Below are 13411 nucleotides of genomic sequence, written 5' to 3' on the forward strand. Positions count from 1 at the left end.
TGAGAAACCCTTCTTGCATCACCCGGCAAGGGTCCCTTTCACGGGCTCCAAGTTTCCCAGGCAAACTCCTGGTTACAAGTCAGGGAGGTGTCCGGGGAAACATGCTGACTTCGAGGGACAATGGTTTGGACACATCACATCAAGTGTTCTTGTCCACATCTGTATTTCCTACTGTGAAGTAATGGGTTGGTATTCTCTTTTTCTCATCGTTCTTGCTGAAAAATACAACTGAAAATGCTAAAAACAAACAAACAAAAAACCACTGTCTAAATACTTAGAGAAGTTAGTGGGTAGGCTTAGTTTTTATCTAGGAAATTTCCCCCAAGACAACTGAGGTGAATTCATCAAGTAGGGTAATAAAGGGACCAATTAACCTATTCTCCTACAGTGGTTTAAAGACAATGTATTCCCTAGAGTCAGACAGCCTAAATTTGAATCTCAGCTTACTAACATGGAAATCTTGGAATCTTGGGAAAGTTACATCTTAGTATTTTCATCAGTAAAATGAAGACAAATGCCAAATGAATCCTGACCCCAAGAAATACTACTGAAAAACACTTAGAGAATGACCTGCACATACAAATATGAGCAACAGTTCTTCCTAAAAGGTCCACTTCTCCTCGCCAGACCTCCTTCCTTCCAGTGTACATTGCCACCAGACTGTAAGTGCCTTGAGGACAGGCACTGCACCAGATTCACTTTGCGTCCCCCGCCCCACCCCCTGACCCCTGCTCCTGGAAGGAGCTGTGCACAAGCTATGTGCTCAATAAACATTCATTTCCCCTGCTTTCCTCTCCATAAACAGCAGATAGACCTCAGCAGAACATTAGCCTGTTTGCTGTCCTTGTGGACAGAGGAGAGGACCCAGGCTTTGCGTCCAGCAGGCCTGAGTCGAATACCAGTTCCCTCACTTACCAGCTTTGATTTGGGCAACATCTCCAAGCCTCATCTTCATCCTTGGTAAATGCAGACAATGCTTATTCCACCAGAATAGGAGGGAGGATCAAATGAGGCCACACCTGGCTACAACAGGCAGCCACAGAGGCTCACTGCCCTCCCCCTACCTGAAATTCTGGACTTGTTATTTATGGTTCACTTGGTATTAAGAAGGATTCCTGCACCACCCCCAAGGTCAGGGATGTGCACTCTCACCCACTTCAGTGACTGCTGCCCTTTTCTCTGCCAGAGGCTCCCACTGCTTGGAGAGGTGAGCAGCCCATCAGCTGAGCTGCTGAGTCCCAAAAAGGGGAAAAAGGAAAGCTGGTCAGTGATGCTGGAGGCCTAGCCTGGGGAATGCTAGTTGGTGACAAATGAAGGAAGCAATCCCAAGAACAGGAGCTGCTCCAACACCCGACTAGGCAAATGGGGCTTCATGGCCTGGGTTCAGTTGGCATAGGCATCTAAGAAGCTTAGATTTTATTCTCATCTTGCAAATGGAATTCCCTGGTTATTGAGAACATTCGGTGAGTTGGGACATTCTGCCAATGCCTGTACTGCTAACTCCACGAAGTGGCTCAGCTCACCTTTTACTACAGTCAGTCTATAACCTCAAGACTGAACACGTACAGGTTCCGAGTAATCGTTCGCTCCTTCCTCCCTGCATCCTCCTCTATTTACAGACAGGAGCCTAAGAACAAAAGTGTAATTAGTAGACAGTGTTTCAATTCAGGTTCAAGACTGGGCTTTATCACTAAGTGACCTTGGGCATGGCACTTACTCGCTGTTGGCTCAGTTCCCTCACCTGTAAAATAGGAATTGGATCAAAACGATGGTAGTATGTGACCACACAAGGCGTAGTGTACAACACATAACGTAAAACCATGATTGTCAACACAACTCTCTCTCTCTACCCGCTTTGCACGCATTTGCCTTACAAGAAGTAAGGAGCAGTGCACTGACTTGTGCGGAGAAGAGCCCCGGTGGACATACAAACCTTTTACTTATTCTGATTTCTAATTCGGAGGCACCTCCTTTTGAGTGGAGGCTCCAGGTCCTCGGGCCCGGCGCTGAGCATGGGCGAGGAGATGATGCAAGGCGCCATGGCAGCCTTCTCCGCGGGTTTTGGCACAGGCTGGATCACGCAGCCCGTCTTGGGCAGCATCCGCAGAGCATACGCGTGGTCCTCGTCCGCGGGGTTATTAAGGTTCGGGTCTGACTTGTCGCCCCCCGCCAGGGCCTCCTCCCCCATCAGCTTTTTGGCCGCCTCCCCGTCCAGGTGGCAGTTGGAAGCACAGTTGTTCTCTTTGACCGACTCCAGCTCGCTCACCGCCGGCTCCTCCGGCGACAGCAGCTTCTTGGGGGGCGCGGGCGGCGGCGGCGGCGGCGGCGGGGGCTGCTCGGGCGGCGGCTCCGCGCCCTTGGCGCCCTCGGCGGCGCCCCGCGTGCCGTTCACAATGACATTGCAGGCCGCGGCGGGCTCGGGGCCCGCGGGGGCGCCCGGGCCCGGGTCGCCGGCGGCGGGCGGGCTGCAGTGGCCGTCCCTGCAGCCGCCGCAGGTCCTGCGCTCGGCGGCGCCGGGTTCGCGCTCCGCCTTGACGTGCGCGTGCAGCGCGCGGTGGATCACGTTGTGCAGCCGGGCCCGGTGGCCCACCGTCAGGTCGATGACGCCGTCCTGCGGGCCCTGCAGCACGCCGCCGGGGAAGCCGAGCTGGCCGCCCGCGCCCGGGGGGCTGCCGGCGCGCCGCGTCAGGTCCACCACCTCGCTCCGGCCGTGCTCCGCCGGCGCGGGCGCCAGGCTTAGGGCCTGGCCGGAGCAGCCGGGAGGCGAGTCCGCGGACTTGGACGAGCCCTGCTTGGAGTCCCGGGGGGACAGGGAGTGTCCGCCTGGCTTGCCTCCTGCCGCCGAGGAGTCGCCGGGGGCGCTCGGAATGAAGTTCTCCCCGTTGCTGGAAAACCCGTTGGGGGGCTTGGAATCACTGACATGGGGGACGGGAATGGGGATGGGGATGGGCACGGGCAGGGGCACGATCACGGGGTATGGCACGAGCAAGGTGGGGGGCGGCACCAGCGGGGCGAGCGACGGCAGCCCGAAATTCATCATCTGGGGCACGGGCATCGGGCCATTTGGCATCATGCTTACCGGCGGGAAGGGGAGACTCGGCAAGGGTGCGCCGGGAGGCGGCGGGGGCAGCAGACCCGGGGGGTTCCCCGGCATGGTCGGGGTGCTCGGGGGGTGGATGTGGGGCGACAGCAGGGGCCGGTGCATGGGGCTGGAGGTGGGGCCCAGGTTCCTGGGGCCGCCTGGCGGGGGCCCGATGCCGGGGAGCATGGGGTTGGACAGGGGGCTGTTGGGGTTGGAGGCGTGGTGCGGCGGGCCGCGGATGAAGGGCGGGCGGAGCTGCTGCATGATCTGTTGTTCCATGAAGATGGGCAGCGGGACCGGGCCGCGGTTGGTCATCACCATGGGAGGGCTGCGAGGCGGGACTCCGAGGGGAGGCCCGATGCTCGCAGGTGGCTGGACGGAGACAGGAGGGATGTTTGGAGTCTCGCTGATGGGCATGGACTTGGGCACTGGCGTAGGGATTTTAGTGACAGAGCAGTTGGCAGTGTCAGATGGAGAGACGGTGGCGGACGCCGATGGGCCAGGGCCCTGGCTTTGGCCAGCTGCAGCCACCGGGGAGGGGGCCTTCCTGCGAGCATCTGTTAGAGGGATATTCCAAGAGTCTGGAGTGAGCAGCTGCACCCCGGTGCCTTCTGTTTTATTTTCCATGGGAGGGTGTAATGTGCTGCACAGCCCAGCTGGAAGATTGGCCTGTGTCTCTTTGTAGAAAATGTCCATTTTGTACTGATTGAGACATTTCGCACTGCAGAACTGAAGCCTTCTTTCCCCGTCCCCAAAGTCCAGGTATTCTTTTGTGTGTCTTATGTGCTTACACCAGTCACATACCTACAACAGTAATAAGGAAGAAAAAAGATAAGTGATCTCCTTTGGTGGATAGCATTTCATGTTTTACATAGAGGTCTTTTCAAACTTTATCATAATTTTTCAACTAGGCGGAAGTGTTTCCTTCTAAAAGGTGAAATTCTTAAATGTTTGTAAAATGATTTCTCTTTGGAAGCTAGAATCGCTTTATAAATATTAACACTTCAGACTAGCAATTACCACCATCTCCTATTTTAAAAAAAGAAAAAGAAACTGTTGTTCCCCTTTAAGCATGACTTAAAGGTGGATCTGACAAAGAGTACATATACCTGCCCATATATTTTCCCCAATCAAAGAGGCTCATTGTTCATGTAAATCTAAATAGTTTTGGTGAAAAGAATTCTCCCAAAAGTTCAGTGGGCTTTGAAATATAGACCCTTAAAATTCTCCTCACACAAAATCACTTTACACTATTGACTGTTGGATAATGCAGTTGGAAGGGGTGTGCTGTGTTAACCAATAACACATAGCACTGAACATCATTATGTCTGGCTTCCAAGGGGAAACTTGGAATTAGTCATGAAGTCTGTGTGAGGTTTAGCTATTCCCAACCTGTGATGTTGCAGCAAGCTAGAATTATTTTTTGAGCTGTTTGCCCACTCTCTCTCAGTAGTCAGAATTTTTGGTGACATTTCTTGGCAGGCAGTCTTATTTAACAACTTTTCAAACACCAGAGAACGTTTTCCAAAAGTTTTTATGGCTTTTCCCCCCTTCAGATCTACTCCTGGCAAAAGAAAGACATCACCAAATTTATTTTAAAGTTGGGCTGCAGAACTAATTAAAGGCTGAGAGCTTTTCCCAATTGGAAATCACTAGACATCAAAGTTCAAAAAATAGTCATTCTCGGCTTCAGAACCCATTACTTTGGAGAAATTATTGTGATTTCATTAACACATTAATTTTGCAACACCATCAGCTCTCACAGATGGTGAAGACATGATCTACAATTCAAATATGACTCTTGTTTGCACAAATGTCTTTCCTTCATATGGCATTTTAAACAAGAATTAATATGAGTAATCTTGCCATAGCTATAAACAGATAAACAGATGTCAAAATTTTCAATAGTTCTTTCAGTGCCTTACTTTTTTGACTGAACATTACACACACAATCTTTTTTTTTTCTTTTTTTTTTTTTTGGTCATTTCCTCAGCACTCAAGCCATACAGCGGGAGAGGAAGAATTCTGAAACACAATGCAATGGTGAGTTCATTGAATCTGAATCTCTTCAATAAAGCCCTGGTTCCAATATTGCTCTGAATGGAGCCCTGTTTTTGTTGAGAAGCGTGTCTGTTGTTCTGTTGCTGGTGCATGTTGTTTTTTTAACTATGGCAAACTGATAGCATTAAAAATGATAAATTTTAGTAATGATTGGTCACATAAACAATGCAAAAACAACATATGCTGGGCATTTGATTACTCATCTCATTTAACTCTCAGCTTTCCTAGACTGTAAACAGTGGTGGCAGGCTAGTAGGTGATTGTGAGTGTACACACTCGTGGCAGATGTGTCTGTATGTGTAAATCCACTCTTTTCCTTCTCACTTTTCCCCCTGATATTGAAGGTAATATATTTGACGGTGTGAGACTGAATAACAAATACTTATTGGCATACATTAGTTTCTTTTTGGTCTCATATCAAAAAACCCTTTCAAAATGCTTGTTGAAAAAACAAAACAAAACAAAAACCAATGCTAAGATACTCCTGTGTTTCATTACAGTGTTTCAAGTTTCTCCAGAATTAAGAGTTCTGTTTTTATTTTTATCACAGTTGAGATGTCTAGTTTACAATTAAGCACTGAATTGCCTCTGATGAGAAGAGACACACAGAATCTAACAGACTCTTAAAATTCTCATCTAGATAAAGGTTAAATAAACTATTGAAAACTTGATGCTCATAAGTTATTGATTTTAAAACCTGATCATTTTTATAAAATTAATGTATAATGACATGACATTTAAATTCCAACATGAAATAAGGCCACCAGACTCTGTTTCAACATTAGGAATCCATAGAAAGCCTAAAATGTAAACTTTTAAGCTTGAAGTGAAGGATCAAATATAGCTTCTTTAATCATGAACTAAAAAAACATTATCAATGAATTAAACTAATTAAAATAATATATTAAATTTTCTGGCATATTTCTTTTGGATTGTATTTTTTAACCATAAGGGGGAAGAGTTTTCTGAAATCCTTAATTGGTTTTCAAATTGCCAGACTGAATTATTTGCCTCCAGAGGATTCCTATGTTTCCTCAAGCTAAATAAATATTTTCAAGCAGAGTAACAAAAAATAATCTAAATATAACTTAAATGCTCTCCCTTCACTTCCTTCACTTTCAGTAATTCATTGATGAATAAGGAATGCTTATAGATCTATCCCAATTATCCAAGGAGAGTTCTCCACCATATTTTATTTATTTCCTCATAAAAGGAATTACAGACATCAAAGTTCGAAGCAGATTCTATTTCATCAGGCTTTCCAGTTAAAGCAAAAGCCTAATGGTTACCTACTTGATTTTCTGCAGCATCCCAAAGGGTTTACATAATATTGTGACAGTTTATGACTATCTCATTTTGGGTAAGGAGTGTGAGTGTGTGTGTATCCTTGTCTTATTACATTTCAATTCTGAACACTGGTCTAAAAACACAGTAAAGCAATCTTTCTGATGAAGCGAAAAATTATTAGAGGAAAAAAATTGTCACTTAAGACATAATGAATCACGTCTGTCTTATAGGACACATCGTTTAAGATTGGGTCAATGAATTTATGGCACAAATGGCTATATCATGTGAAGCAATAAAATGCAACACATCATTCATTCTACATCTACTGACACACTTCTCATAATTAAAGATTTCATCATAAGAGCCTGAGCTGATTACTTAAGATGTAGTAGTTAGGTGAAAATATATACTGTAGATCTTTCTCTTTAATAAAATAACATTTGCATATCCATGAAATATACAGCATGTGTCTCATAAGCTATGGTTTTTCTGAATTGTGGTGTTATAGGGTATCCTTCCCGTCTTTTTTTCCACAGACGGCTTTAATTTTTTCTTTTTAACCTTTTGAGGCATTATTTTTTTTCCTCATTATGCCAAGAAGTACCAATATTCCTTCAGATATTTTAGAAGATAAAGAGTAAGAAGTACAGAGCTCAACTCACTGGGCTCTGGAATGATTTCCCCTAATTCCACCCGGCTTTGTTTCTGTTGGAATCTGGCCTCTTTGGTTCCACTTCTCCCCCTAACAGGTCCCAGATTGGATGGAGCTGAGGCTGAAGCTGTTTAACGATGGCAATCTGGGGACCGAACAATCAGCTAATGCAAGGCCTTTGAGCAAGACAGCTGAAATGTTTCGTATCACAAATACATAATGTATCATGTGGAAGACAAAAAGATCACAAAGGAGATAAACAAATGCGTATTCCATTCAACCCTATAACAGCAGTCCTCAAAAAGATTAAATTTACCTTCCTGGGATGTGTCCAATTCTAAACAACAGAATGAACATTTCCTTTAGTCCATTTAGAGTATTTATATTTTGGTGGCTGACTGCCAGGGTAGTACTTATAAGCTCAGTGGCCTGATGGATTCACTCCTTTCCTGTGAAATAAATGTGGCAACCTACACCGCTAAACTGCTCAAAAGACACTGCCTCAGCAGAAATATCACTTGCTCTTGATACAAGAAAACTGAAAAGCAGGACTTCTGGTTCCTATAACTCTTTCCATCTTGTATTTCCCCTGGAAAGAAAGAAAGCTATTCATGTTGGCAACTGAGCCTTTATTTTTATATAAACGTCCAAAGTCAAAGCCAAAGTATGCCATGAGGTTACCCACATGGGCACAATATATACACTCGGCTGGGTTTAGAGGAAGATTCGGGTAGTGAGGGAGGGGGACGGAGTTCCTAATTAACACATTAATCAGCTGTCAGCTGCGGGAGTGAAGTTCATCCTAGAGTGGAATCCACCCACCACTGCCTTCGGAGTGGTAACCGGCATCAGGCAATATTAAGAAACTCTTGCTGAAATCTTTCTTACTGGGCAAAGACATTTGCAGCAATGGAACAGTAAAAAGATATTAGCAAATCCTTGAATACCATCAACAATTTGAAAAACAAAGCAAAATCTTCGTGTACTCCGGACTTTTCATGAACACAGCACTCAGGTAATAGCTCAGAAATTGCAGCTGCTTAATCAAGACTGGAGCTTGCCATCAGAGGCTGGTTCTCTAGATCTTGGCCTGTTGAACACAGCATTGAACTTGCAGTCCAGGCCAGCTCAAAAAATCATGAGCTCACCTAGGAGTGAAGCCAAGGAGGCTGGAGAGACATGGACGGGGGTGATCAGTGTTTTGAAGGGTTTGGGTCTGCTTTACCTATAGATAATCATCTCATAGCAAGAATTAAGGCCCTTAGACTGATCCTACCTGAATACCTGCCTTCAGCTCAACCCTGCAGTCCATGGCCCTGGCATCAGCTGTTCCTTTGGATTCAGGCTCTGCCTTTATCAGGGCCCTAATTTGGTGCACTTGGGCAGCAGACTGATTTGGAATCAGAAGATGTGGGTGTGAGTTTGGGCTCCATCATTTTGCAGCAGCACAGCCTTATGAAAATGTCAGCTTCAGTTTCTTCGTCTGTGAAATGGAGCTAATAGTAGTGATGGGTAATGTTGGTGTACTGGGCATATCAGTAACCTTTATAGAATATTTTTTCAGTTCCTAACCTGCCTCCCTCATGGTTGTTGATTTCCTAGGAACATCCCATATGTTTAAGTTCAGTTTAACTTAATGGGAGGATGTTTCTATGGCAGCGTGAGGAGGAAAAGGAAGGTTTTCATCCAGGCTTTCCTAGGAGCCTCGGTATGTTTGACAAAGAATGGAGCCTGTCTCTCTCTGGGCAAACACATGCTGGACCTCACAGAGCCAGCTCCTATCCTGCCATCCCAGGGGTGACAGAAGGACTGTCTGCAGTGACAAGGAACTGGATGACAGACCTGTGTGAGTCCCAGCTGCCCACCCTCCTGGGAAGGCCTTATTCAGTTCCTGCTGAGCCCACTTTTTCTAAGGCCAGTCATTCTCCAGTTCAGGCAAAAGCTTGAAAAAGCAGCACGGCTGCATGGAAATGAGTGTTTGAACCATTAAGATGAGTAATTCCTCTTAGGCTCAACTGCTGTTTGAATAGTGGAAGCCATAAACTGTGCTATTCATGTTTTATTAAAAAACAGAACTGATGAACGATCTGCTTGACTCATTACATGGCAGAAACTATCTTCCAAAGGAAGGGCCAGAAGCCACGGTATCACATGGCTTGAAGACAGGATGACCCGAGCCGGCATGGCAGAATGTGTGTGAGGGCGAGCCCCCATGGAGTGGGGTGCCAAACTCTGATGGGGAGGACCAAGATCACCATTCCAACTTTCCTTGCAAAGTTGGATTACAGTGAAGGAAGGAAGAAGATGTCCTAGCCTTAGACGTGCACAGCCACACAGAAATGAGGAGAGGGATTTAGAATGAGCAAAAGCTATTATTGTGTGGTGTTTTTTTAAAAGTCAATTCATGGAGAAGTTCATTCTCAAAACAAACTTTCTGCAGGTTTAGAGTCCAACATGATGGTGTTTGCTACATAATTCTTTTTGTGTAAGGGTCTTATTTGGATTTTTGTTTGGCTTTGCTGTTGGCTTCTCTCTCTCCAACCCCCGCCCCCATCTCTCAGTCTCTCTCTTCCTCATATAGGATTTGGAACTCAAGAAGAGACTAACAACCATCTTTGTTAGAACTGAACATCTCCCTAGAAAGCTGCTCTGTAGGAACTTTATACCATGACTCAATTACTACTTATAAGTTTTCAGCTGGATTTCAGAAACCCTGGGCCAGGTCACCAGGGCAGAGCCTTCCCTGCAGAAGGGCAGAGCAGAGATAGGCTTGGTTTTCAGGATTTCAATGAGCACTGACTAATGGCTCCTTAATGACCCAAGTCTGTTTCTACAGCCAAAGCAAGAGATGGACTCCTGCCCTGTATTCAGTGATGGAGGGTCCATCCATCGTCACGGCCAAATGTAAGACTCAGAAGAAGGTGATTTTTTCCCTTTGTTCTGACAAGTTTGGTTGCCTAAGCGCATTAGCGTATCATCACAAAACTCTCCACTTCATTTAAACTGGATAAATGCTACTTACATCTTCCTAACACAAGTCATCCAGATGGAAACTGAAAAATTCAAACATTGGAAAATCCAGCCCACCTGATGCCAAATGTTTGCCTCTCTGTTTTTCAGTTCTGCAGCCCTGAAAGGACAGACACAGACATAGTCCAGGAGATCTCAGAGCAATGAAATTCAGCCCTGAAAAAAACCTCAGAGAGCATCAGGGACACCCCTCCAGCCTCCAGCTCCTGGTAGGGCAGCACTTAATCATGCTCAGCTCAGGTGCTCAGCTGTAAAGTGAGATTATCCAGCGGGACGCACCGCCCAGGAAACACGTGGCCCAGAAAGAACCAGCAAGTGACTGCAGACATGGAAAATGTGCCCCATAAAAGCAGAGAGCCATATCCTACCCCATCCCCCAGGGAATCGCTGCTGCCATGCCCTGTGACTTTGATCTTCTCTCTTTATATCAACTCCAGCTATTCTAATTGTGACCTGCCCTGAAAATTTTGCCATCACTAATCCAATTACTCATTCACTGGACTCCTTGTTTCAGGAGGCACTGAACTGTGAAGCAGTACAGTAAAGATTTAGCACCTGCCCTCAAGAAGCTCAGAATCTATTAACAGGCATGGGAGGGACTTCCCTGATGGTCCAGTGGCTAAGGCTCTGTGCTCCCAATGCAGGGGGCCTGGGTTTGATCCCTGGTAAGGGAACTAGATCCACATGCCACAACTAGGAGTTCACATGCTGCCACTAAAGATCCTGCATGTTTCAACTAAGACCTGGTGCAGCCAAATAAATAAATATTAAAACAACATCAACAACAGGCATGGGAGAAATCTGTGTGCCCCACTCCCCAGATTTGTTCTGAATGCAACAGTTTTTAACCAAAATATAGTCTTAATATTTTACTCTCTTAGTATCTAACTCCCCTTTGCTCCTCTACACTGTGACTCCTCTTTTATCAAATGTATATCAGAATCTTCTTTCAGATATGTATTCACCTTGGTTATTGTAAACTTTCCTTGTTTTCAAAATAGATATATGAATCTCTTTTGAAATGTACTTCGATCTCATTTATCATTACTCTGTTTCCTAAATGCATACTTGAACATTTGAAATTTCATTATGTGTGACTATAAGAGCCCTCTCTCTGCCTGAAAAAAACTATATAGAGGGACTCTGGGTTGCACTTGTGTAAAACAGGAGAGCCATCAACGTGATGTGTTAAAAAGTGAAGTATACTAGTACCTGGCTTCTTTTTATCTGTGGTCACTCACCTCATTTCTTCCTTCATACAGACTTTTTAGAAAATGCAAAAAATCATATTTCAATACAAGGTTTTAATTCCACGACACAGCTAATCATACATCAATAATATGACTCTTCGGAAGGATTGTTATTATTATCTGTGACATTTGAAACAGTCTCTTTTTTCCCTAGGGATGTTATTTGTATCTGCCTCCTCACCCATCCAGGCTGTGTCTTGGCATCAGCGATGAGCAGCACCACTGAAATGCCACGACATCAAGGCTGTGTGCGTGCTGGTGGTCCGGGTCAAGGGCACTTGCTGGGCAGAATTCACAGCTCCTCTGGCAGTCATGCTCCTCAGCTCCCTCTCTGGCGGCTTCTTGAAGGCTCACAGCTGCTCCTGGTGACTCACATTTATTTACCAACTATATTCTGATTGCTCAAAATCTGCCAGCTACTTGGCAAAGGGCTTCACCTGCAATGCCTCATTCATCCGAACCCGGGTCTCCTGCTTTGTAGGCAGATTCTATACTGTCTGAGCCACCAGGGAAGCCAATGCCTCCTTCATCCCAACCCAGGGATCGAACGAAGGTCTCCTGCATTGCAGGCAGATTCTATACCATGTGAGCCGCAAGGAAGCTCAGTGCCTCATTCAATCCTCTTAACAGTTTTGCACACTTCTGTGCTCCTGGGTTCCAGACTGAACCAGCTCCTATCTGTGGGTGCCAGGGTTGCCCATTTCACCCCCTGGTATCCATGGCTGCACAGTTCTCAGATCTCTCCAGAACACTCCATCGAAAGCTATGGTTTTTATGGTCATGCCTAGTGGAAGCACCAGTTTGGTGTAACAATAATAGATTATATGAGTAACAAGAACTTGCATTATTTCAGCACTAGTCACCATGCTAAGCATGTTACATGAATGACCTCTTTTAATCTCCACGAGTCCTTAACACATAGATAACTGGGGTTGAGATGGGTTGAATAATTTGCCCAAGATTACCTATGCAGATAAGGGATGGCAGATCCAGATTCTAACTTAGATCAGTCTGGCTCAAAGCTTATACTGCTCCACTAGCTCAAGGATTTTTGGCATTTTCCCTTAAAACTACAAACTAAAATGACTGATAGTACAGATACACCTCGTTTTATTGCACTTTACTTCATTGCACTTCTCAGATATTGTTTTTTTTACAAATTGAAGGTTGGTGCCAATCCTGCATCGAGCAAATCTATTGGTGCCTTAATTCCTGCAGTATTTGCTCACTTCGTGTCTCTGTGTTGCACTGTGGTAATTCTCACAATATTTCTAACTTCATTTTATGTTTGTCATCAGTGATTTTTGATGTTACTCTTGGGAAAAGATTAAAACTTGCCGAAGGCTCAGGTGATGGCTAGCATTTTTCAGCAATAAAGTATTTTATAATTAAGATATGGACATTACTATAGACACAGTGCTGTTGCACACATCCTACCATATAGTGTAAATGTCACTTTCATATACACTGGGAAACCAAAAAATTCATGTGACTCACTTTATTCCAATATCTGCTTTTATTTTCAGTGATCTGAAACCAAATCCACATATCTCCAAGGTATGTCTGTATTTGATAATAACTTTAGTTTGAAATTTTGGAATCGCAGATATTTAGATCTCTAAGGAACTTCACAGGTCAAGCCAAACCTGTGTCCCCCAGTTTCCTTCTACAGAGATGGTCTTCCATGTGGCCCTATCTTCCTATGACAGTGTGACCATCCAGCTCCGTCCACGTGGCCAAAGAGTTCCAAAGAGGCTGCAAGAGCCCTGTGAAGAGCCCTGTGGAGCCTATTTTGTCCTTGGACAGCTTTGAGTGTTAGAAAGTTTAACCATTCAATGTCCCTGTCACTTCCATGCACTGTTAGTAGCTCTGTTCACCGGGCTGTCCTAGCACAGGTCAAAACCTCTTCCAAAGCTCAGCCTTCCAAATACTTTAAAAGAGCTGTCATGTTTCCCCCAGGCTTTTGTTTTTAAAGCTCTCCAGATCCTGCACCCATTCGCCAGGGACAAGTTCCCAGAGCCCTCCCATCCTGTTTGTCCTTGACCCAGG

At 45.3% G+C, this 13411-nt stretch overlaps 1 protein-coding gene across 2 annotated transcripts in view; it reads right to left on the minus strand.

The window, feature by feature from the left end:
• Positions 1-13411, minus strand: part of SOBP (sine oculis binding protein homolog) — a 171429-nt gene that overhangs the window by 18913 nt on the left and 139105 nt on the right. For both annotated transcript variants that reach the window (XM_055432834.2, XM_055432833.2), the window contains one exon: positions 1934-3886. In XM_055432834.2, the coding sequence (XP_055288809.2) occupies positions 1937-3886 (1950 nt within the window). In that variant the 3' untranslated portion in view covers positions 1934-1936. The remainder of the gene's footprint in view (positions 1-1933; positions 3887-13411) is intronic.

Source organism: Moschus berezovskii, chromosome 10 (assembly GCF_049115385.1).
Source record: "Moschus berezovskii isolate FMDL1 chromosome 10, NW_MosBer_1.0, whole genome shotgun sequence".
In the NCBI taxonomy this organism is placed as follows: Eukaryota; Metazoa; Chordata; class Mammalia; order Artiodactyla; family Moschidae; genus Moschus; species Moschus berezovskii.